This window comes from Podarcis raffonei, chromosome 17 (genome assembly GCF_027172205.1).
Source record: "Podarcis raffonei isolate rPodRaf1 chromosome 17, rPodRaf1.pri, whole genome shotgun sequence".
In the NCBI taxonomy this organism is placed as follows: Eukaryota; Metazoa; Chordata; class Lepidosauria; order Squamata; family Lacertidae; genus Podarcis; species Podarcis raffonei.
Genome location: NC_070618.1, coordinates 22741116 through 22767892, shown reverse-complemented (window position 1 = coordinate 22767892; position 26777 = coordinate 22741116). Strand labels below are relative to the sequence as shown.

General features: G+C 44.3%; 1 protein-coding gene across 1 annotated transcript in view; it reads left to right on the top strand.

The window, feature by feature from the left end:
* Positions 1-26777, top strand: part of MUSK (muscle associated receptor tyrosine kinase) — a 59253-nt gene that overhangs the window by 9033 nt on the left and 23443 nt on the right. The window contains exons 2-8 of the mRNA XM_053370805.1: positions 1691-1817; positions 3228-3379; positions 4224-4351; positions 4493-4634; positions 14275-14399; positions 19507-19666; positions 24997-25003. Of these exons, the coding sequence (XP_053226780.1) occupies positions 1691-1817; positions 3228-3379; positions 4224-4351; positions 4493-4634; positions 14275-14399; positions 19507-19666; positions 24997-25003 (841 nt within the window). The remainder of the gene's footprint in view (positions 1-1690; positions 1818-3227; positions 3380-4223; positions 4352-4492; positions 4635-14274; positions 14400-19506; positions 19667-24996; positions 25004-26777) is intronic.

Below are 26777 nucleotides of genomic sequence, written 5' to 3'. Positions count from 1 at the left end.
GATGTTTGCATCAAAATGCTGATGCCAGTTCTTATCTCTGAAGTTCTAAATGGCCTAGGCCTAGGGGGCATCTTCTGCCGCAGTAGATTCATCTTCTACACTTAATATTTTTTAAATGAGGTCTTGCTCATTTCTACCATTTTAGGTTTTGCACACATCAGCAATTAACTGAGAATGGCATTGCAAAATTTGGAGGAGTGCCAGTTTCAGAGAAGTGTGGTTTTTGAAGGATGGCTGTCTTTCAATTCATACATTGCTTTGTAAAGTGTACATTGGGTAGGATTGCCTTTAAAACTGAACTGAACGGGGGGGGCACCAGGGGCGCATTGGAAGATGGCCGACAATACCGTCTCTCTGGCTCACACAAGGTAATTAAGAGGCTGATATGGGAGTATGCAGCTTCCCTTGTTGCCCCAAGGACATGGGGAACACTGCCTTGCCTGCTGTGGCCATAAATCACCCCCGGATTCGAAAGAAGAGGGTGAGGCTACTAAGCACAAAGCCCTTGTGTGGGTCCGGCTCTTCCGGACGCTGTCTCTGATCGCGCACTGGCTGCAGCAGCTCGAAATAAACAATTAGAAAGAAGCAAATGCACATATTTCAAGTGAAGAACGGGAGTGAAGACTGCTAATTGAAGTGACCTCTGTGAAAGTAGAGCGATGGGTTGGATTTAACGGAATATAGCATGAAGAAGATACATCAAAGGTTCAGTATGTCGGAGCAGGACTGGATGGGGGGGGGAAACTTTTTTACTTTTCTTCTATGTGATTAACCAATAACCCCTCCCCAGGAAAGAACCGTCGCATAACTGACCTAAGCAGGATGATTAAAAACTGTGTGGAAATGAATTACTAACCAAAAGTTTGGCTTATGGAGATCGAGAAAAGAACAAGGGCTTTTGATGACGCAGCAATAAAAAGGGAGTCACCATCTTGGCAGGTTCTGTCGAAAGATTGATGATCGGGAGGAGGAAGCTTTGTTTTCATATTGGCTTCCTGGCAGAACCTCCTTAGAGGACTGAGAAAGGGAGTGACAGACCTGTGAAAATTTAACGAGTAGACGGTAAGAGTGTTTTTCTTTATGGAAGTGATGAAATACGGTAGCCGTCTGAATATAACTCTTGGACGAATAGAAAAACCCACACAGGATTATAAATTTGTTTCAACCCGCTTGTGGAGACTATCAGAGGTCACAAAGACAAAGAGAAAGGAAAAATATATGAAAACAACAAGAAGAGATGTGAAAAACAACAAGAAAGGACTGGATAGAATTGTGAACATTATTTGGACAGATTTGTGGACATTAAAGCAGCAGCGACAAGAGGATTGGATCCCTTTCGGAACTTGAAATATGGGTACCCCCAACAAAAAAATTAAAATTCGGCTTTGTAATTTGGAATCTATGTGATTTGATTTGATTGGTCTGTTAATAAAAATTATTTTTTAAAAAATAAAATAAAACTGAACTGAACGGAATTTCTCCCTCATCCCAAATTACCTGATTGTCTCTTCATTGTCCTTCATCTTGATAACTTTCAGTTGGGTGTAACTGGTTTTGTCTTCTAATTTTCCCTGAGGGCTTGCTTTGTGCATAAAAGACAGGTATATTTCTTTTGAGTGAACTCAAGAGTCTACCATGAACGTGACTAGTGTTCTTAAGCCATCTTTCTTTTTCCTCCTTCTGTTTGCAGCGCCCATCATCGCCGCTTCTCTTGAAACAGTGGATGCCCAAGTCGAAGAGGTGGCCATCTTTGAGTGTGTAGTCGAGGCTTATCCTCAGGCAGAGATCACATGGACTCGCAATAACATTCCCATCAGGTAAAAATTACGTGGGCAAAAGATGTTGGCATCGCCACAAATGAATTAGCGAAAACCGATGCAAAAATACTGTTATAGATTTAAGGAGGGGACCCCTCCCTAAATCCTAGAAATTAATAAATGCTAGGATTCGGGTTATTTGGGATATGAAAGCAGAATGCAAGCTGCAGAGGAAATCCTGGCCTAGCTTATGCAAAACAACATGACTGAGCTACAGTGATCAAAAGAACAATCCATTAACAATACGAGAGAACTCCTTCTCCCTTGCCCGGAGCATAGCTGTCAACTTTTTCCTTTTTTTGTGAGGAATCCTATTCGGAATAAGGGAATTTCCCTTAAAAAGGGGGGAAAGTTGATAGCTATAGCCCTGAGGTGTGAACAGAGAGTGGGGATTGGAAGGTTGCCAGGGTAACTGCTCTGGGAGCAAGGGTGGCTGAGAGGAAGGAGGAGGAAGAAGAGCTGAGATCCATCTTGGGCAGGTTGGCTGAAGGGTGCCTGCACTGCTTTGCGGGTTACCAGCACCTCTTGAAAGGACTATGGTGTAAGATCTGGACTCCTTCCAAATAAAATAAATATTTTATTCATTCATTCAATTTATACACCATCCTATGCCCAGAGGTCTCAGGGCGGTTCACAAACAAGACCACAACATATAACATCAAACCAAAAACAATAACTCAATTAACGCCCCCCCCCAAAAGAGCCACATTCTAAAAGGAGATTTGATGTCAATAAGATCAACCACAGGCCTGGTTAAAAAGGAATGTTTTTGCCTGGCGCCTAAAGGTGTGTATTGAAGGTGCCAGGCGAACTTCCCTGGGGAGAGCATTCCACAGCCGGGGAGCCACTGCAGAGAAGGCCCCGTTCTCGTGTTGCCACCCTCTGGACATCTCGAGGAGGAGGCACACGAAGGAGGGTCTCAGAAGGCGATCTCAGGGTCCAGGTAGGTTCACATGGAAACAGGCGGTCCTTGAGGTATTGCGGTCCTGAGCCATTTAAGGTTTCATAGGTCAAAGCCAGCACTTTGAATTGGGTGAATAAACCATTTTTTCTTCATGCCACGACGGTCTCTGCCGTGTCTTCAGTTCTTCAAAGGAGCACAGATCCAGTGTGATTACCTGGGACCCCATGGGTTCTTGCCACTGCAAGAGAGAGGGGCAGGCACCCAACATTTGTAACCAACTTAAGCTCCACAGCTATTTTTCTGCCAGTTATTACTCCCCATCCTAAGTTTGTATTTGCTGGTGCCGCACATTAATTTCCACACATTTTTGAAAAAAAGAAAATAGGTGTATGCCTATTTCACATATCTGAATGTGATAAGCCCACATTTCACAAGTGAATAAGCTCAGGTCTGTAATGTGCATCTTTTAAAATGCCCCCTTTAATGCACTTAAATGTATTTTCCAGGTTCTTTGACACACGGTATAGCATAGAGAAAAATGGGCAGCTCCTGACCATTCTGAGTGTGGAGGAAAGTGATGATGGAGTCTATTGCTGCACCGCAAACAATGGCGTAGGGGTACCGGCAGAAAGATGTGGGGCATTGCAGGTGAAAATGAGTGAGTATATACCCGCCATACTGAACGTATAGTTGGCTTTGTCCTCACATGAAAAAGAAATGGCGCTGTGAAATTTTCCATTGTGAACTTTAAAACGTTTTTCCCCCAGAGCGTTTTTTTATAGCTGTGTAGATGCAGCCTATGTTTCAGTCTATTTCTGCCCTTGGGATGCATCTGTGATTTGGGACATGGTTATGAATTGCTCATAGCTGTGGCAGTTGCTTCATGAGACACCCAACTTCGGGGATGTGTAGTCAGGATAACTTACAGTGAGCCAGTGTAGTGTAGTGGTTAAGAGCGGTAGCCTCATAATCTGGTGAACCGGGTTCGATTTCCCGCTCCTCCACATGCAGCTGCTGGGTGACCTTGGGCTAGTCACACTTCTCTGCAGTCTCTCAGCCTCACTCACCTCACAGAGTGTTTGTTGTGGGGGAGGAAGGGAAAGCAGGGTATAGAATGCTTTCTAAAGGCACCGTGTCAGCCAGCTGCCATTCCGGTTCTGCCTCCCCGTCTCCCATTATTTCCCAACTTTTCCCTCATCTGCCTCTGAGCTGCGACCTCCCTCAAACCCCTGTTGTAAATCTATACTGTCTCCCTCTTCCTCCTCCCTGGAAGGTTCAGCCTGGGGAGACGGTCTCCACCATTCCTCCCCTGCCCAGTCCCTGACAGGGGTTTAGGGAAAGCTTTGTTTCTGATCTGAACTATAAGAAAGTGAATGTACCTAAATAGTGAGAGTAAAACAGGGCTGTTGTCTCCCCTACCCTCCTTTTTATAGTCTTACTTGACTTTTGATTATGTGTCAGCTATCGCTATCTCCATCTCATTTTGACCTTTTTCGTTTTAGAACCCAAAATAACCCGCCCACCTTCCAATGTGAAAGTAATAGAAGGCCTGAAGGCTGTTCTTCCATGCACCACGATGGGAAACCCCAAACCTTCAGTATCGTGGATCAAAGGAGAAAATGCTATAAAGGTGAGCAACCCGTTTCAGGTGTGAGTGGTGGCTCTGGGTTCAAAATACCCTTATTGACCCATCGTCTGAAAGCTCCTTAGCCCTGGAGTAAAGCAAATCCCTTCCTTTCTCTCTCTGGGCCTTTTTTTTTTTTTGTGGCAGGAAAATGCTCGGATTGCTATTCTTGAATCAGGCAACTTGAGGATTCATAATGTTCGAAGAGAAGACAGTGGTCACTATTGGTGTATGGCAAAGAACAGCCTTGGGACGGCGTACTCAAAGCCTGTAACTTTGGAAGTGGAAGGTGAGTGATCCATAATAATAATAACGTCACTAACATGCCACATAATCATATTAGCAATGATATGTAATCACACGGTCTGAAAAGAACTGAATATGCTGTGAGATGCGGGTGGCGCTGAGGTCTAAACCACAGAGCCTAGAACTTGCCAATCAGAAGATTGGCGGTTTGAATCCCTGCAACGGGGTGAGCTCCCATTGTTCGGTCCCAGCTCCAGCCAACCTTGCAGTTCGAAAGCACATCAAGTGCCAGTAGATAAAAAGGTACCGCTCCAGCAGGAAGGTAAATGGTGTTTCCATGCGCTGCTCTGGTTCCCCAGAAGCAGCTTTGTCATGCTGGCCACATGACCTGGAAGCTGTCTGCAGACAAACGCCAGTTCCCTTGGCCAGTAAAGCAAGATGAGCGCTGCAACCCCAGAGTTGTCCACGACTGGACCTAACGGTCAGGGGTCCCTTTACCTTTTATGCTGTGAGAACAATGACAGAGATAGAAGCAAACACACCTTATGGGTAATGTATAAGTGGAACCAGAATCAGCAATTTCTAGGCAGTAGCCATTGGCTTTTGTCTCTCTAAATGAGCCTTCATGTCCTCAATCCAATATTAATTGGCAGAACTTTCTGACTGTAGCTGGGGAGGAAGCATTTTGAGGTCCATCTTGGGCACTCTGCCATGTTGGACCCCTGGTGACTACAGTGGTACCTTGGTTATCAAACTTAATCCATTCTGGGAGTCCGTTCAACTCCTGAAACCATTCAAAAACCAAGGTTGGGCTTCCGATTGGCTGCAGGAACTTCCTGCACTCAAGCGGAAGCTACATCGGACCACTGCAGAGAGGCCTGGCGTCGTTCAGCCCCTCACAATTAGGGGGCTCAGCTCCTTTCCCCCATACTTTGGGGGGAGGTGAAGTAAGGTGTCTCCAGCCCCATAGGAGCTGGAGCCTATGATCACCACCCAACCAACCACGACTGCTCTCAGTCTTCTCTTCTTCAGGCTTAACATAAATATGCCTACATTTACAAAAATAAGAATTTTTTTATTTTTATGGTACTTCCAGCTGTGACTACTTTCCCCTGTGCACAATCATCCATATTTGATAATGAGTATACTAACTAACCTTGCCCATCTCTTTTTAATACTTTCCTATAGATTATTATTATTTGAAGTTGGCAGCACTTTTACAAGAATTTATTTGCTTCTAAATGTCCAAAATATTCAAATTCTGAACACTATGTCCTTGATACATTCCTCCCCCGCACTTAAATGATTTCTTAATTTATAAAACTGCCACTAATGGGGACGGTCTGCTTCAAAATAATCTCTTTAATTCGCTCCGACTAATGCACAGACTGTTCTGCACTATGTTGCAAAATCGTACAAATACAACACTTCACCCGAAGGGTTTATCTGCTTGCAGTACTGGAATGCTCATTCTAAATAAACAATGATGAAAGGGATACAGACTAAAGGCCTTAAAAGTCTTCTGCAGATGTTCCAAACTTGCATTGCTTCCCCCCTTAAGGAATTATGATATTTTAACACAGCTCCTGCTTTAATTCTCCCTCCTATCAAAATTAAGCATTGCACTTAAGATGCGGTCGTGGTAGTAAGTAATTTGGTAGGTTATTTAAAAATAAAAATTAATAAATTGTGGCATATGTAGGGCTTGTTTGTTTGGAGAACTTGGAACATTCATCTCTTTTATCAATTTCTTTGTTGTGCAGTTCTTAATGAGAGAAATGCAACAGACGGAGGTATTTTCAGACCATGTGTGCTGTGTTTTAGTGATTATAGCATTAATGATCTTTGCAGTGGCAATATTCCAACCCGTCAACTCTGTTTGGTTGATGACACTAACAACAGCTCAATGGAACTGATGGAGGAAAGAGAACATATGAGAAATTTGGCATGGGCGAATCTTGCAAGCCACTGTATACTCGGTAGAGCCCCATTAATCAAACACGATTTAATCTAAACACCACGTTGCACAAGTTCATTCTGTGCGTTCACTATGTATTCACCGCACAGAGCAGTATAAATGTAACCTCGCGTGGCTGGCATACCCATTTATCCAAATTTCCAATTATCTGAATGATTTGGAAGTCAGCCAGGATAAATGGCTGCGCGTACCTCATTGGGAAATGGCTCCCCCTCGCATACGCAATCTGCATGGTTTAACAAAGTGCACGTCTTAAACAGGGGGCTTTGTAACAATTATGAAGATGCATGTGGGTGTCACAAAGCTGTGGCAGTCTCAGAACCTCACGGTCATCTGCAGGACTGTGCTTTCCACATTACAAAATCCAGAGAAACTAGAGAACTCGTTGGGCTCAGTCCAGCGTGTAACAAAAAGCAAAGTCTGTGTGAGAAGGACTTGATATGTGGGCATGAATGATGGCACCTAAATGACTTCAGCAGATCTATTCTGGAAAACAGCCATGCAAGAAATATGTAAAATAACTAAGCAAGTATTAGACATCACCCCAGAATTGTCCCTACTAAACATCTTCCAAGACAACGATGCCCATTTACACCACAAAGAACTCATAACCCACCTACTTTCAGCAGCCAGAAACACCATAACCAGACATTGGAGAGACCTGTCAGGAGTAAGCATGGACCAATGGTACCAAATAGTATGGGAAACAGCCCTACTAGAAAAATTAACCAATAAACTGAAACTGACACGGGGACAAACAGAAGATGGCTCTCCTTTATCACATACACAGCCCAACAAGACAAAGACAATAATCCACCAACAGCATACAAATCAATATGGCTAACCTGATCCAAAACACCCACCCACCCCACTCACACACGAAAACAAAGAAACAATCACACCCTAGGCCAACCCCAACCTCTCTCACCACCAAAAGAACACAAGTGAGCAGCACAAGCAACGCTGACACCAAACCCTACATACATTAAGCATAACAGAAACATCGCCACCCAACCCAACCCCCACCCATCTTCCCTCCCTCCACCCCTTCTTCCCCCCCTCCCCCTAATGTCTCAACAAATGAAACGGATTTGTAAAAACGTTACACAGAAAAAATATGAGAGAAAAGGTAGCACCCTGCTTGTGGTTAACGCTTAGCTGGAATGAAATATTCAACGCAGCAATAGAGAAATTAAAATAATAATTTATTTGTCGGACAAATAAATAAGAGGCACAGTGGTATATGGTTACCAAGCTCTGGCCTGCCCTCCTGCCATTATGGCCAGCACTTATATTTCCTCAGTCCAGCCCCCTTTCTCCTCCTTTGTCCAATCAGCCTGGTTGAAATTCCTATTGGCTGTTTGCTAGAACCAATCATAAAAGATACACCCATTTCCTATTACCTTTTATGGGAGACAGAGAGCTATATTTTCTTCTACTTATAAATGGCAAACAAGTAGCCATACATCTTACATTAGCCTCGACAAGGCACCTTAATTACCAGATCACCTTTGCCCCCTTCATTCTAAAATAGAGCAGATGGCTAAAACAGATGGTGGGGTATTTTTATCTGAACAGATCTTTTGTTCACCTTTTCACACACAGCATCAATGAAATAAGTATCTAACATAAGAATCTAACATTTATCACTTTCCTTTGCTTACTGCATTTAGACAACAAAATATCATACATAACATAAGATAAATAACTTTTTAAAAGGAAAAGACCTTTGCAGAGTAAAAAGTCTCAAGTTTAAAAGGAACAAGGAACAGCTTAAAAAACGGCTCTTTACTCCCCCTCTTGCCAGCCAGATGCTTTGACCTTTTGGCTCTATATCTGATGAGAGGCCAAATGGTATTATTTTCTGTTAAACAATAAACCTTACTATTTACCAACTCTTAATTTAGCAGCTTTTATTACAGCTTAATTATATTCTGTAATATGTAGGGTCAGTGACCTTTTGCTCTCAGCCTTTTTATGACCGCAATAAACCAGAGGGGCCCTCTGTCTAAGAGCTGCCAGCTGCCTGCTGGTTTCCTGCCTCGAAAGAAACATTTTGTGAATTTTTAAGCTCATTTTTAAAATACAGGAATCTGATAAAAAAATATAAAGCTTGATCAAGAATACAGGCTTTGATCAGATGCCTCAACATTACACTTACTTCTGTAAAACAAGAAAATCTTTAATAAAAAAAATTAAAAAAAGAAAAAGAAAAAAGCAGATCTCGAAAGCTAACCCCCCCCCCCCGCTTAATCATTAGTCCTTGGCAGGGGACATGCAAGAACTGCAACCTTCACAATGAAGCTCAGAGAAAGGAGAAGGTCCTTCAGCTTCCTGGTCTCTTCTCTGGACCACGTAATGTCTCTTGACTGTCGTGTTTCTTCTCATGCACGCAAGTTGGCCCCGAATTCCTTGCTTAATTTGTTGTTGTTTAGTCGTTTAGTCGTGTCCGACTCTTCGTGACCCCATGGACCAGAGCACGCCAGGCACCTGTGTCCTCCACTACCTCCCGCAGTTTGGTCAAACTCATGCTGGTAACCTCGAAAACACTATCCAACCATCTCATCCTCTGTCGCCCCCTTCTCCTTGTGCCCTCCATCTTTCCCAGCATCAGTGTCTTCTCCAGGGAGTCTTCTCTTCTCATGAGGTGGCCAAAGTACTGGAGCCTCAGCTTCACGATCTGTCCCTCCAGTGAGCACCCAGGGCTGATTTCCTTAAGAATGGATGCGTTTGATCTTCTTGCAGTCCATGGGACGCTCAAGAGTCTTCTCCAGCAACATAATTCAAAAGCATCAATTCTTCGGCGATCAGCCCTCTTTATGGTCCAGCTCTCACTTCCATACATCACTACTGGGAAAACCATGGCTTTAACTATAGGGACCTTTGTTGTCAAGGTGACGTCTCTACTTCTCAAGATGCTATCTAGGCCTGTCATTGCCCTTCTCCCAAGAAGCAGGCGTCTTTTAATTTCGTGGCTGCTGTCACCATCTGCAGTGATCATGGAGCCCAAGAAAGTAAAATCTCTCACTGCCTCCATTTCTTCCCCTTCTATTTGCCAGGAGGTGATGGGACCAGTGGCCATGATCTTCGTTTTTTTGATGTTGAGCTTCAGACCATATTTTGCGCTCTCCTCTTTCACCCTCATTAAAAGGTTCTTTAATACCTCCTCACTTTCTGCCATCAAGGTTGTGTCATCTGCATATCTGAGGTTGTTGATATTTCTTCCGGCAATCTTAATTCCAGCTTGGGATTCATCCAGCCCAGCCTTTCGCATGATGTATTCTGCATATAAATTAAATAAGCAGGGAGATAAAACACAGCCTTGTCGTACTCCTTTCCCAATTTTGAACCAATCAGTTGTTCCATATCCAGTTCTAACTGTAGCTTCTTGTCCCACATAGAGATTTCTCAGGAGACAGATGAGGTGATCAGGCACTCCCATTTCTTTAAGAACTTGCCATAGTTTGCTGTGGTCGACACAGTCAAAGGCTTTTGCATAGTCAATGAAGCAGAAGTAGATGTCTTTCTGGAACTCTCTAGCTTTCTCCATAATCCAGCGCTTAATCCTTGCTTAATGGAGTTAGATAAATGTCCGCAATAAACTTGAGGGCAAGTCGCTTCTCAAGTTGTCTAATGTGCATCTCCAAACCCTCATTTGCTGTGTTAACAGAATGTTGGGCTTGGAACGGGGGAGGTTTTTTGTATGTGGAAATTGGCAGTGAGAGGGTACTTAATATTTCCCACGCGAGCCAGTTCTCCCCCCGAAAGGGCTGCATCTGGTTATTTTTGCCCCCTCAGCTGGGCTTGATTTCAGTGCTGGAGACCAGCAAGGAAAAATAAATCCATACAGCCTGGGGTGCATTTGCAGGGGAGAATAATTAGTGTTGGTGGAAACTGGTATCCCCTAATGTGCACTGGTTCTTTCTTTGTCCAAGGAGATCCTTGGAAGACTATGGTGGTATATAAATGTCATAAATAAATTAAATGTTATTGGAGAGACGAAGAAAACACAGTGCTTGGTTCATCTCCTTTTGTTGCTGTGTTTGCGGGAACCTTGGGAACAAATGAATTTTTGGTTTCGATCAGAGCGAGATTTCATTTAGTTCGCTGCCCAGCCTGTGTCTTTGGCCTCCAACAGATGATGGGCCCAATCCACCGAGCCCTTCTTTTACGAAAGCCTTTCTCTGCCTCCACTTCTTTTAGCAGGAGGCTTCCAGATTGACCGTGTGAACTTCACAACAAGTTGCTAGGCAATAACTTGACCTCCTGTCCTGATTCACTTAAGACTTTGGGGCCCCATCAAAACTTTGCAGTGATGGTTGTTGTTATTGTTGTTGCCATTTTAATTATTCTTTACTATTTCCCTGAAGCATATTATCAAACTTTAATGGATATGCAGAACGCTGTTGGGGTTTTTTAGTCAGCACTGTAATATTTGCCGTGGCAAACTTTACAGAGGACAGAGTGCGGAGAATTAAACAAACGGATTTTAAAGCTTTGTGTCTGAGCATTATTTGTGGGATGTGAAACACAAGAGCAGTCAAGTACAACATTCCTAGAGTGAACATGTTTACACATGGGGAGGAATGTTTGTCCAGCCAGCAGGTAAACTTCCTGTTTCCTTCTGGGCTGGGACAGACTTCCTCTGCATGTGACTAGAGGTGGGCGTGGCCTCACCTGTGCAGGTAATGACAAAAGCACAGGGCAGGGCAGCCATCTCTCTCTTTTGACTACATGCATCGAAGAAGCAACATCTGCTTAGCCAAAGATGCCCTCTTGGCTTCCAGCCAAGAGAGGACAGAGGGACTGTCTCCTTATGAGATAGTTTCTAGGTATATGTTACTTTTCTAAGCTAAGTCTGCCTTCTGCCTTCTGGGATCCTATTGTGAACAGAATGATATGTGAGTAAACTCTTTTTATACTTTTGTAGAAGACTGTGTCGTGTCTTATCTTTTATGAGGGAATAAGGGGAAAATACCAGAACAGTTATTATAGAGGCTTTAGCGAGCCTGAGCAAACGCATCCGCTGCAAGTTTAAAAAGGGGAATGTTACTCTGCTAAATTGTGGAACTTGTTAACACAAGTTGGAAAAGGATATAATCAGACAATATATCCTCTCCTTCATCCCTGAACATTCCCACATTATTATTATTATTATTATTATTATTATTATTATTATTATTTGTCCCAGCGTGGTGTATTGGTTAGAGCAGGGGTAGTCAACCTTTTTATACCTACCGCCCACTAATGCATCTTTCTTGATGGTAAAATTTCCTTACCGCCCACCAGTGCTGGATGGAAGGAGGATTCAGCTTGTGCCATAGAACCCCCTACCGCCCACCTAGAATCCTGAAACGCCCACTAGTGGGCAGTAGGGACCAGGTTGACAACCTCTGGGTTAGAGTGTTGGACCAGGACCTGGGAAAGCAGGGTTCGAATCCCTGCTCAACCATGAAGCTCACTGGGTCACCTTGGGCCAGTGGCCATCTCTCAGCCTAACGCACCTCACAAGGTTGTTGTGAGGATGGAATGGGGAAGAGGAGAACCATGTATCCCACCTTGAGATCCTTGGAAGACTATGGTGGCATATAAATGTCATAAATAAATTAAATGATAATAATAACTTCCCCATGGAAGCCCGCTCTTTAATGCTTAATCGGAGCAAATAGCAATCCATGAAAACCCGAATTGCTACAGCGTTAAAGAGTAGGTTTTCCTAGGGGAAGGTGCAGGGCAAAACAAACAAGCAACCAACCAACCAACCAACCAACCAACCAACCAACAGCAATGCTTGGACTCAGAGCTTTAAAGTGCAAACCTGTACCTAGAAACTGCAGGGCAAAAGGGATGAATGGAGAAGCCCACAGTCTTGAGACATCTTTATAACAATTATTACGGTGTATTATTTCCTGCACTTGAGTCATCAGATGCTCTCGACAGCTGAGCCAACATACTTGGCTTACCTTTAACTTTATACATGCGGCTAAAGGCTCCTTTACGTGCGCGGAACAAGGTCTGGCATGAAAAGAACTTCCTCCCTCATTTCCTTAGGAAGGTAATTCGAACACATCTTATCCTTCCATGCACTTGCCTTTAGGGATTTGCTGCTGCGAATATAGAAATGAGTCGTTGTATTACATGGATTTTCTACAGGGACGCCAGACAAAAATTCTTCACATGTTGTTTCAGTCTCTGTATTATGGATGTGTCTGCAAAGGTTTCTTCTGATAATCCACTGGTGGAATACATGCAGTATGATTCCCCACAACCACCACAGCTAAATGAATCTGCAACCTATTTGATTTACAGGGGCTGGCTTGATTCTGTAAGGCAGGGAAGGGGAACATCTGTTCCTCCAGATCAGGGCAGTCCAACACACATCCCGAGGGCCACATGTGGCCCTTGGGGCCTTTTCTGGCAGTCCTCTTTGCCTGCTCAAGCAGTAAAAGATGTAAAAAGAAGAATAGAATCATAGAGTTAGATGACCCCGAGAATCATCGAGTCCAACCGCTTGCAATGCAGCAATACGCAGCTGTCCCATATGGAAATCAAACTTGCAACCTTATCAACACCAGGCTCTCACTGGCTGAGTTATCCAGGCATGATCGGGGATGCAATTTTGTATAATTTATTCATGCAACAGAAGCCAGCTTTTTGACACAAACCTTTATTTTAGCATGATAGATAGTTTTGGTATTTCTTTTGTAGGGTATGCATAATTCTGTGTACATAATTCTGTGTACAGGACTGTAGAAAAAACACACACACACACACGAGTGGACCCTCTGGTTACATACTGCTCTGGTTACGTAACTTTCAGGCTACGAATGCAGCAAACCTGGAAGTGTATTCTTCTGGGCTTTGCCACGTGTGTGCAGAAGCAGGCCTTTGGTTATTGATTTTTCAGGGTGTGCACGGACCCCCGGAATGAATTAAATCCGTAACCAGAGGGTCCACTGTATATGCGCAAAAGTACAACAAACTGAGGGACGTGGGTGGCGCTGTGGGTTAAATCACAGAGCCTAGGATTTGCTGATCAGAAGGTCGGTGGTTCAAATCCCTGGGACGGGGTGAGCTCCCGTTGCTCAGTCCCTGCTCCTGCCAACCTAGCAGTTCGAAACCACACCAGTGCAAGTAGATAAATAGGTACTACTCCGGCGGGAAGGTAAACGCCGTTTCCATGCACTGCTCTGGTTTGCCAGAAGCGGCTTAGTCATGCTGGCCACATGACCCAGAAGCTGTACGCCGGCTCCCTCGGCCAGTGAAGTGAGATGAGCGCCGCAACCCCAGAGTCGGCCACGACTGGACCTAATGGTCAGGGGTCCCTTTACCTTTTACAACAAACTGACACGTTGGTAGTGACGCCCTCCTTAAGATGAATACCCTATCAGATGTCAAAAAGATAAGCAACTGTTTAACTTTTAGAAGACATCTGAAGGCAACTCTGTTTTAATGGTTGATATTGTATTGTGTTTTTAATATTTTGTTTGGAACTGCCCACAATAGCTTGGGCAACCCAGTCAGATGGGCAGCATATAAATATTATGATTATGCTTGTTTTTTGCTTTCAGTAATGATTTGGTTTTACCTTGGATTAGCTTGACTTTCATCTGTTTGATGAGCTTTCCGACAGAGAAATCCCCTGAGTTTTGACCAGTGGCTGACCATGAATATTAACCACAACTTTGTCTTCTTCCATATACAGTTTTCGCCCGAATCCTGAAAGCTCCCGAATCCTACAACGTCAGCTTTGGCTCTGTGGTGACGCTGCGATGTGCAGCAACAGGCATTCCAACCCCTACGGTGACATGGCTTGAAAATGGAAAAGCCGTAAGTGTCTTTGCAGTTGGTGGGAACATGTGTGATTCTTCAGCTGAGGTCTGCAGGCCACATGCTGTCAGCTGGACCTTGAGGAGGCTGGGGAATGAAAAGGAAACATGCAAGAAAATGCCAAAGGCTTTTGCAAAGTACCGTAAATAGCGATGCTGAATGAAAACTCAACTCTTTCTACCTTCCGACGGAGCTAGACTGAATGACTTATCAGTCTTGTATCAGTTTTGACTGACACGTAACTAGTTGATGTGAAGCGTGCACAAAACTTGGAAGAATAATAATAATACTAATTATTAAAAAATTGTCCAGTAGCACCTTAGAGACCAGCTAAGTTTGTTCTGGGTATAAGCATGCACACGAAAGCTTATACCCAGAACAAACTTAGTTGGTCTCTAAGGTGCTACTGAACAATTTTTTTTATTTATTTTGACTGCGTCAGACCAACACAGCTACCTATGAGAATCTATAATACTTATTAATTATTATTATTATTATTATTATTATTATTATTATTATTATTATTATTATTATTATATCCCACCCATCTGCCTGGGTTTCCCCAGCCTCTCTGGGCAGCTTACAGCATATATAAAAACACAGCAAAATATCAAACAATAAAAACTTCCTGATACAGGGCTGCCTTCAGATGTCTTCTAAAAGTTTTGTAGCTCTTTATCTCCTTGACATCTGAATGTCTCTCACACTTTCATTCTTTTTCATTCATCTTGCTTGTTCAGTGCAGCCGCATACCCTCCAACATTTCTCCAATGAAAACTTGGGATGTCCTATTTCATAATAAGAATAATTTTATTATTTATACCTCGCCCATCTGACTGGGTTTCCCCAGCCACCCTGGGCGGCTTCCAGCATATATAAAAATTTTTTTTTTAAAATAAAATTTAAAAAACTTCCCTATACTGGGCTGCCTTCAGATGGCTTCTAAAGGTATTCTATAAGAATACCATGTGTCTATAGGAGGTGGGGAAATAGAAAATGAGATTGATGGGGATTGAATGGAATGAAAGCGAACATGGCTGGCTGGAACTCTGAAAAGGAGCACTTTGCCCTGCAACCTTCTGTTGCAGGCCCCACTTGCACTTCCTTAATTTTGTTGAACTTTGTTATCAGTTACAAGGCATTGCTCTCTCTCTCTCGAAGGAATGCTACGAACTGAGTGCATGGGGACCCACGATAGGGAAGTATCAGCTTTCCTGCCAAAGTACCGCTCTCTACACCCATTGTCAGTGCAATGGGTGTAAAACTGGATCTGAATTTGTAGCCTAAATATATACTTGATCTTGTCTCAAGTTTAATTCCTAAATTGATTTATTTTTTTAAGGATTAAAAAAAAGCGATTTCTTGAGAGTGAGTGACAGGATTTTTGTACGAAATAAATTGTCATAATTTACAAGGGTCTCACATTTCAAGTTGAAAAGCTGCCCGGACTTAAAAATGCAGTCCCTTGCAATGTTCACGAGGTTTCCTGCAGCTATTTTCTCCTCGTTTCCACGGTGCAAATGGCAAAGAGTGCAGTGCTTAACTGTCTTTCAAGCTGGTCTGAAGTTAGCTGTGCCAAGGCAGTAAGGGATTGTTATTACCTAATGGGAGCTTGGCGACAGCTTGCCCCTAGAACTGAAGCTCTTTTCAATTCTCCCTGCGTTTATTTCCCTGTCCCTGTGAGTTCTATCAGCGAACGTGGCAAGGGAAGTCTCCTTGGCTGTGTGGTCCAGGCTGAGAGCGAAGCCTTCTGACTCAGCCTTCCGAGTTCTCACATTTCCTTTCCAAAATCTGCAGCCAGGATGGAAAGCCACACACACAAAAATTTCCCTGACTTGACAGGGTCCCTTTAAGACGAAGAGGAACAGAAGGGAAAGGAAGTTTGAGGGGCCATGTTGGCGCTACCAACGGCCCATTCTTAGGTGTTAAAAAAAAGAAGGGCCAAAGCCCAGAAATTATCACACTGCAGAATAGAGGTTTTAAAGGTCAGAAGTAAAATCTCTCACTGCCTCCATCTCTTCCCCTTCTATTTGCCAGGAGGTGATGGGACCAGTGGCCATGATGTTAGTTTTTTTGATGTTGAGCTTCAGACCATATTTTGCACTCTCCTCTTTCACCCTCAATAAAAGGTTCTTTAATTCCTCCTCACTTTCTGCCATCAAGGTTGTGTCATCTGCACATCTGAGGTTGTTGATGTTTCTTCCGGCAATCTTAATTCCGGACTGGGATTCATCCAGTCCAGCCTTTCGCATGAAGAATTCTGCATATAGGTTAAATAAGCAGGGAGACAATATACAGCCTTGTCGTACTCCTTTCCCAATTTTGAACCAATCAGTTGGCATGACTAAACGACTAAACAACAACAACAAGGTCAGAAGGCCTATACCTCCATTGCTCCCTCTGATTATTCTATACCCAATTCTCCCCCCCTCATCATTTTTGTTTGATTTTACAATGACCACTCTCCACATTAAATGGGGGGCACCCTTTGCTTTTCCGGGTCACCCTCAAAGGTAGCCCCACATAGAGCACATTGCAGTAGTCCAAGCGGGAGATAACCAGAGCATGCACCACTCTGGCATGCACCCAAAGATATGAGGGCCATCTTCAAATATCTTAAGAGCTGTCACATGGAAGATGGAGCAAGCTTGTTTTCTCCTGCTCTGGAGGATAGAACTTGAACCCATGGCTTCAAGTTGCAAAAAAGGAGATTCTGACTAAACATCAGGAAGAACTTTCTGACAGTAAGAGCTGTTTGACAGAGGAACGGTCTCCCTTGGGAGGTGGTGGGCTCTCCTTCCTTGAAGGTTTTTAAGTAGCAGTTGGATGGACATCTGTCCTGGATGCTTTATCTGATATTTCTGCATTGCAGGGGGTTGGACTAGATGATCCTTGGTGTCCCTTCCAACTCTATGATTCTGTAAATCTGGATCTGGTCCACATTGTCATATGTTGTCATACGTGTGGAGGAAAACCTTAAACGCATTGCAGAGTTCAGCAAAGTTCCAAAAAATAGACCAGAGGCAATAGTCATAGCTGTCAACGTTTCCCTTTTTTAAACGCTTCCCTTAATCCGAATAGGATTCCTTGCAGGAAAAGGGAAAAGTTGACAGCTATGGCAATAGTACTTCATTCAACAGAGCTTTACTTGTGCTGAAGGCAAATGTAGTGTAATGGTTATCAAATCCAATACAATGAGGTTTGGCTCAGTCCATACAAAATCCAGTCGCAGCATTTATAAACTTAACTCACAATAAGACTAAACCTTAGCACTAAGCATCCTATGTACAGAAACAGAAACACCACACCAGAAAGGAGAGAGAGAGAAGAGAAAAGGTAAAAACCCAGGCTCCTTCTGGCCTATATTTATAGTCACCATGACCTCACTTGGGAGAAAACTAATTCAAAGCAGCTATACTCAGCTTCTCTGAAGGTATAACCCAAACAATCATTAGCCCTTCTGCCCCTGCTTCTCTCATACAGAGAAACTTCTAGTAGCTTCTAGAATTAATCAGAATAGGAAAGCATCAGAAAGATCTTTACACATGAGATCAATACTTTCTGCACTAAGAAATGCAATCTGACACACATGTCTTGCTGAAAGCGCATCATTGACCTCCTCCTTGACTGCAGGGAAATCTGCCTTTATCCTATGGCAAATAAGGAAAAAACAGTTTAAACCTGGGACTTTATTAAATCTGGTGCATTTGCCTCTGACACTATAGCACCTCAATGAACTCAATCAGAACTGGGTTCATGCCCTTGAGGAAATTGCTTCTGCACACTAAATCCAGAGAAGTGATTTCTGACTAAAAGAACGACCTGGTTAAATATTTCGCTCAATGAAATATTTGGACAGAAACGGGAAACCTGACAACCTGTGGATTAATTGACACCGGCCCTTTGTCACCAGACCAACTTCTGGCTTGTTCCCAGTATTTGTACAAGCATGCCTATTAATGTAGGAAATATGTGCTCCTTATGAAAGCGAACAAGTGGCTCTAAATGCTGGTGTGAATCAGGGCAGGGTATAAAATATTAGCGTTAAATCACTGGCTCTTCAACACCTTCTCCCTTATTCGTTTCCTAGGCAAGAGAGCCACATTAATGTACTAATATTACAGGTTTAAATCATTGGTCCTAACCTCACAGTCCATGTCCCCCCTTTGCAAGCAGGTTGGTTATTTATAATTAAAAACAGTCGTAGTCTACCATGCTACATATGAAGGGACTATGAGAGTAATCTAGTCCGACCCCCGGCAATGGAGGAATCTTTTACCCAACACGGGACTCAAACCCACGACCTTGAGATTAAGAGTCTTGTGCCCTATTGACGTTTTAAGTTGCTAATAATAATAATAATAATAATAATAATAATAATAATAATTTATTATTTATACCCTGCGCATCTGGTTGGGTTTCCCTAGCCACTCTTGGCGGTCTTAAACAAAATATTAAAAATACAATAAAACATCAAACTTTAAAAACTTCCCTAAACAGGGCTGCCTTCAGATGTCTTCTAAAAGTCAGATAGCTGTCTATTTTCTTGACATCTGGTGGGAGGGCGTTCCACAGTGTGGGTGCCACTACCAAGAAGGCCCTCTGCCTGGTTCCCTGTAACTTCACTTCTTGCACTGAGGGAACCACCAGAAGGCCCTCAGTGCTGGACCTCAGTGTCCGGGCTGAATGATGGGGATGGAGACACTCCAGGTCTACTGGGCCGAGGCTGTTTAGGGCTTTAAAGGTCAGCACCAACACCTTGAATTGTGCTCGGAAATGCACCTGGAGCCAATGTAGGTCTTTCAGGACCTCAGAAGATGATCTCAGGGACCGCGTAGGTTCATAGGGGAAGAGGCGGTCCTTGAGGTATTGTGGTCCTGAGCCATTTAAGACTTCATAGGTCAAAACCAGCACTTTGAATTGGGCCCGGAATCTAACTGGCAGCCAGTGCAGTCGGACCAGGATCGGTGTAATATGCTGAAACCGTCTTGCTCCGGTGAGCAACCTGGCTGCTGAATTCTGCACCAGCTACACTTGTTTTGCTTCTATATTCTGATGACCTGCGGTTTTTACTCAATACATCTGAACCGTCGCTCATTTGTTTTAGGTCTCAGCAGGATCCATCGTAGAAACTGTCAAAGACCGAGTGATCGATTCCAGGTTGCAAGTCTACGTCACCCGGCCGGGTTTGTTCACCTGCATAGCAACGAATAAGCACAGCGAGACTTATGGCACAGCAAAAGCCGCAGCCACTATCAACGTATCAGGTATGCTTTTAGAGAAAGAGGCACTTGTGGGGGAATCAAATGTCCTTTAACTTCTGCCTGGGGTTTCGCTCGCACACAGAGAGAGACCTCATAGAAAGTTGAAGGGCTTGGCTTCCTTGTAATTTGCAGCAGGATAAATTTGATCTAGGAGTGCACCTCATTCCCGGCTGTTTCTTCCTATATTATTACACTTCAGAGGTTGGCACAGCTATAATTTCCGACATATTTGCTGCCGTCCTGGTTACGGTGTCCCAAGACACTCTGTAAACTCATCCAGGAGAAGGAAGTAACTGTGAGGAAGCACTATATTAATATCACCTAACAGCCATGTGAAAATAGTTCAGGGAGGCATGAACATCTTGAGTATTAATTACTTACATGAAGCGGGGACAGGTTGGTCCCAAAGGAAAGTACAGTGGTACCTCAGGTTAAGTACTTAATTCGTTCCGGAGGTCTGTTCTTAATCTGAAACTGTTCTTAACCTGAAGCACCACTTTAGCTAATGGGGCCTCCTGCTGCTGCCGCGCCACCGGAGCATGATTTCTGTTCTCATCCTGAAGCAAAGTTCTTAACATGAGGTAATATTTCTGGGTTAGCGGAGGCTGTAACCTGAAGCGTATGTAACCTGAAGCGTATGTAACCTGAGGTACCACTGTATATGGAATACCAAAGTGTTCAGGAAAAATGTTGTGGTTTCTCCCCCCCCCCCCCGGCCGTTTCCCATTCTGCTCACAATGTGTACAACACGACAAGGTGCAAAAATCACGCCGAGATTACTTTGATCTTGTGTGTGGTCTTCATTTATTTGTTATTTGTCCTTCGCCAAATGCTCCCAGTAATACCCATCCACCCTTGCCCCCCCCCGCAAATGCCACAATTCAAGTTAAGGCCGAATAAAATAATGAAATAAAACCAACATCAGAATGACCAGGCAGAGCTGCAGAGGACAGCAATGCGGGGGCAGAGAGGATATCCGCTTGACCAAAGGCCTGGCTAAAGAGGTGTGTCTTGACCAGTCCCTGAAAAGCATGCAGTGATGGTGCAAGACACACCTCAGAGGGAAGGGCAGTCTACAACTTGGAGGGGCCACCACAGAGAAGGCTGCGCCTGCTCAAACCCACAGAGCGTGGCAGCGTCAATAACTGGGCCTCCTCTGCTGACCCATGCAGCTCAGTGTAGAAGGGGGCGCCACTTCAGATATTTTTCTGAACAGTGATAAAACACGACGACTTGTATAGCTCCTCTAACTTCCGCTGGGAGCAGTGAGGCAGCAGAGAGGTGGGCAAGGTGCAAATGTATCGCCCTGACCTCCCTGCTGGTGAGGAACGGGAAGGTAGCATAGTGCCAGGGTCGTCTTAAGCATATCTGGTGCTATGGTTCAAAGCCCCCTCCCCCCGCCTCCCCCCCCCCGTTTCCCAGAATTGTCGACCTTTTCCTAAGCCTTTGCTGGTATCACTTTCCTCCCGCAGAGGCAAGCTGCACACCCGCCAGCCATATGGTTGATGGGGCACATCTGGCAGGCATGCAGGGAAAGGGGAGACTGCTGGCAAAGCCGCACAGCTTCCCCACTCGCTGGGGAGCCCCTGAGAGGCCAGCGCCCTGGCACAACGTGCCAGTAAGCCCAATAGGAAAGATGGCTCGGCATAGTGCCTTCACCGCCCATGGCAGGCTGCAACCCTAGACACATTTACTTGGGACATGGGTGGCGCTGTGGGTTAAACCACAGAGCCTAGGACTTTCCGATCAGAAGGTCGGTGGTTCGAATCCCCGCGACGGGGTGAGCTCCCAGTGTGGTGTAGTGGTTAAGAGCGGAAGTCTTTTAATCTGGGGAACCGGGTTCGCGTCTCCGCTCCTCCACATGCAGCTGCTGGGTGACCTTGGGCTAGTCACACTTCTTTGAAGTCTCTCAGCCCCACACACCTCACAGAGTGTTTGTTGTGGGGGAGGAAGGGAAAGGAGAATGTTAGCCGCTTTGTTTTTTTTTTTTTATAAAATTTTTATTGGCTTTTCAACACATATTATAAAACATTACAAACAACAAACACAAACAAACAAACATATAAACATGTATAATTTCATGAATTTTTTTCTTATACCCAATTTCAACGACTTCCCCATGCCTCCCTTTTCTGCATCCCTGTTTTAAACTTTTTCAGCAACCCCTGATCTAAATTACTTATAAATTCCTTTCTTCAACCCTTTTCTTTCCTCTTGTCCAATCATTTATCGCTGCAAATCTGCTATGCTTTACCCATGACATTTTATCACTCACTAATTTTGCAACAATTTTTAAGATAAAATTTAAATTTCTTCCAATCTTCTTCCACCATCTCTTTCCCTTGGTCACGGATTCTGCCCGTCATCTCTGCCAGTCCCATGTAGTCAATCACCTTCGTCTGCCACTCTTCCAGCGTGGGTAGTTCTTGTGTCTTCCAATACTTTGCTAGTAAAACTCTTGCTGCTGTTGTAGCATACATAAAAAACGTCCTATCTTTCTTTGACACCGATTGGCCTACCATGCCCAGGAGAAAAGCCTCTGGTTTCTTATGAAAGGTACACTTAAGCACCTTCTTAATTTCATTATAAATCATTTCCCAGAAGACCTTAATCCTTGGGCACGTCCACCAAAGGTGATAGAAAGTACCTTCAGTTTCATTACATTTCCAGCATTTATTATTGGGCAAATGGTAGATTTTTGCAAGCTTGACTGGGGTCATGTACCACCTATAAATCATTTTCATAATATTCTCTCTTAGAGCATTACATGCCGTAAACTTCATTCCGGTGGTCCATAACTGTTCCCAGTCAGCAAACATAATATCATGTCCAATGTCCTGTGCCCATTTAATCATAGCTGATTTAACCGTTTCATCCTGTGTATTCCATTTCAACAGCAAGTTGTACATCCTTGACAGATTCTTAGTATTGGGTTCTAACAATTCTGTTTCTAACTTTGACTTTTCCACCTGGAAGCCAATTTTCCTGTCCTGTTTAAATACTTCATTTATCTGGTAATAATGAAGCCAATCTCTTACTTTAGACTTCAGTTTCTCATAGCTCTGTAATTTCACATTTCCACCTTCTTGTTCTATAATTTCCCAATATTTTGGCCATTTAGATTCCATATTAAGTTTTTTGACTTCCTTAGCCTCCATTGGTGATAACCACCTAGGGGTTTTATTTTCCAACAAATCTTTATAGCGAATCCAAACATTGTATAATGCTTTCCTAACAATATGGTTTTTGAAACCTTTGTGAGTTTTTACCTTGTCATACCATATATATGCATGCCAACCAAACCTATTATTGAACCCTTCTAAGTCCAAAATGTCTGTGTTCTCAAGAAGTAGCCAGTCTTTCAGCCAGCAAAAAGCTGCTGCTTCATAGTACAGTTTTAAGTCCAGCAGGGCAAACCCCCCTCTTTCTTTTGCATCAGTTAATATCTTAAATTTTATTCTGGGCTTTTTGCCCTGCCAGACAAATCTAGATATCTCTTTCTGCCACTTCTTGAAACAGTCCATTCTGTCCACAATCTGCAATGTTTGAAACAAAAACAGCATTCTTGGCAAAACATTCATCTTAATAACAGCAATTCGGCCTAACAAGGAAAGTCTCAGATTTGACCATATTTCGAATGTTAGCCGCTTTGAGACTCCTTAAAGGGAGTGAAAGGCGGGATATCAAATCCAAACTCTTCTTCTTCTTCTCCCGTTGCTCGGTCCCTGCTCCTGCCAACCTAGCAGTTCGAAAGCACACCAAAGTGCAAGTAGATAAATAGGTACCGCTTCAGCGGGAAGGTAAACAATGTTTCCATGCGCTGCTCTGGTTCGCCAGAAGCAGCATAGTCCTGCTGGCCACGTGACCCGGAAGCTATACACCGGCTCCCTCGGCCAATAAAGCGAGATGAGCACCACAACCCCAGAGTCGGTCACGACTGGACCTTTACCTTAAGTACCATCAAACTTAACGTGGAGTTACTTCTGAGTAGATGTGGAGAGAACCGGGCTGTTTAAAGCCTTGTTGATGTCCAGTACCACCCCTTATCTGGTCTGCTTTAAACCAGGCAAGGCTAATAATGTCTGTATTCTCTGCCCCTTTCTTCCAAAACTGATGTGGGAGACAGACAATCGGATCCCTTTGTGGATTTTCCGATTTGCTCAGCGGGCATCACACAAACTGTTGTGGAAGTGAACTGAAGGGGGAAATAGACATACAGAAAATGCTTTGGGAGGATTTTTTGTTTTTGCCTCTATGGGACTCCTCATCCAGCTAGATACCTGTTTCGGAAGCTTGCTTCTGTGCCTCTATGCCTGTAACCAAATCAGGAGAACAACTTCTTCAGAGGGCAGGAGTAAAACTAGGCTTCATTTCACCCAAGTGGAAGACCCAGTTTGACTCATGATTTATGTATAAGCTAAGCAAGCTATAGCTTAGGGAGTATAAGCTAAGCAAGCTATAGCTTTTTGGGAGGACCAAAAAAATTTAAAGGAAAAAAACCTGGATGTATATTTCCAAAATATAAGATAAAAAAACAAATGAAAGAAAACCTACAGACAGCCACAGTGTTTTGTGTTGTTTAGGCTCCTATGATGTAAGTCAGGCATAGGCAAACTCCGGCCCTCCAGATGTTTGGGACTCCAATTCCCATCATCCATGACCACTGGTCCTGTTAGCTAGGGATGATGGGAATTGTAGTCCCAAACACCTGGAGAGCTGGAGTTTGCCTATGCCTGATGTAAGTCATGGGCCCCGCCTGCTAGCCCGCTCCCTAGAATATCACTGGTTTGCTCATTTCTATATATAGGGTGCCTACATTCTGCATGGACTGGTTGCAGGGCAACATGGGCAAATGGCTTGAGATAACTATTAGGTCCATAAATTACCATATAGCATATATTCAACACAAGAAACAGCAACAATTTGTTGCTGACAAAGGACAGCTGGACACATAATGGGCCCCATTACCTTCAGTAGCTTTGGGCCTCATCAAACCGAAATCCGGCCCTGCTCACATACACTGCACATTTGTGTACACAGGCAGGAGCCTCAGTGGTGCCCCTCTGAAGTCTTCACCCAGGCCATAAAAACCTGGCTAGCCCCCCTGCCCTCCCCCTCCCCAGCTATGGCACTATCCGAAGGTATTTTTTATTCTCTTCCCTCTCCTTAGAAACTTAAAAGAAAAACACTACGGAGCTCTTCCAAGCTTTATTTGTGTAAAGATGCAAATCTATTTTGCACTGGCCGTTTCACCTCTCTTTCTCTCTCTTTCCTCCTCTCACTCCCTCCAACGCAACTGCTTCTTCGGATGGACCTCACTCTTGCGCTATTAGAATGGAGGTAAGGGTAACCTGGAGATGGATTTTGTGTGACAAAAGATTGTGTGACACGAACAGGGCACATGGAACCACCTGCCAAGCAGGTCACAGACCCTTTCCTGCTGGGGTAGAAATTAAGGATATCGGAACAGAGTCAGACCTTTGGTTCCTCTAGCACATGGGTAGGCAAACTAAGGCCTGGGGGCCGGATCTGGCCCAACCGCCTTCTAAATCTGGCCTGCAGATGGTCCAGGAATCAGCGTGTTTTTACATGAGTAGAATGTGTGCTTTTATTTAAAATGCATTTCTGGGTTATTTGTGGGGCATAGGAATTCATTCATTCCCCCCCCCCAAATATAGGCTGGCCCCCAGCAAGGTCTGAGGGACAGTGGACCGGCCTCCTGCTGAAAAGGTTTGCTGACCCCTGCCACATCATTGGGTCCATTGACAGGCTCACCATGATTTCAGACAGGTTCTCCTCCTTGGATGATGCTAGGAGTGCTCTACCCATTAGATGGGAAATGTGCAGCTGCTCTTAAAGCAACAGCCACAATCTTCTTCTCGTCTCCCGTCTGAAATGCCTGATGTGAAACCATCCCATTGTGAGTTACCCCACTCAGGGGCATAGCAAGGGGGATGCAGTAGGTGCGCCCCCCCCTAGTTGTCAACTTTTCCCTTTACTTGCAAGGAATCCTTTTCAGAATAAGGGAATTTCCCCTTAAAAAAAAGGGAAACGTTGACAGCTATGGGCCCACCCCAGATGTCCCCACTGAGGGGGGTGACAAAATGGTGGGCGGCACAAACCGCTGGGCCTGTGCAGCGCACCCGAGCCAAGCGTCTTGGGCACCCCCAGGCTCCACTCTGTCTGTCCGCTGCCTCCCCACCAGCTGTAGGGCGGCTGAGGCCCTGTGGCGTGCCCCGTCCCTATGGGCACCACACACCCTATCCCTGCGGGTGCCATGTGCCCCACGCCGCCCCTCCCTAAGGGCACCGCATGCCCCATCCCTATGGGTGCTGTGTGCCCCACCCTGCCCCTATGGGCGGTTTGCCCTGGCCCTGGGTGCGCCACCACAGATGCCAGAGAGGATTCCTCCACCACTGGCCCCACTCTTGCTAACAGCAGTCTGTGGAGTGAAGGGTTTTAGGGTGTGACGAATTATAGGAAGCAGCGGAAAGGTGAAATTCCCATCACCACTTGGCAAAGGGAGGAAACGAGAAGCTTGCAAAGTGGTAACAATGCACGAGATTGTAAGTTACCATTTGGTATTCGCTCATTTGCAAACTCCTAAGCCTCTTAAACCAACAGCGTTTGAAGGATGGAAGGGATTAGGCTCCCTTTGGTTTCGAGCTAATATGTTTTAATTGTTATAGCAACCCATTGCTGTTGTTGGAGAATACAAGTCAAGTCAGCGTCAAATGTATTTGTTTTTAGCCGTAAGCTATTGCAGAGCTCTGGATAAAAGCAGAGGTAAGAATCAAAGTAAAACAAATACATAATCCGACCAAAATAAAAACGAAAACACCAGCATTGCAAGACCTACTCTTGATACAGAGACCCAAAATGAAATGGCACCAGATTAATCAAACCATATGGATCTTGACAATATCTAAGCACATTTCAGTCACAGCCAGGGCAAAAGTTGTGGATTGTGTGCCTCTTTTCAGTGCAAAGATTGTATGGGATCTCCTAGCAACGACTGTATGAAGAATTTGACTGGATCTAAAAAAAGGGAAACACATTTTTCAGTCTCAGGTTGATAATGTCAGAAAAGATTAAGATGCAACCTTAGTGTTGG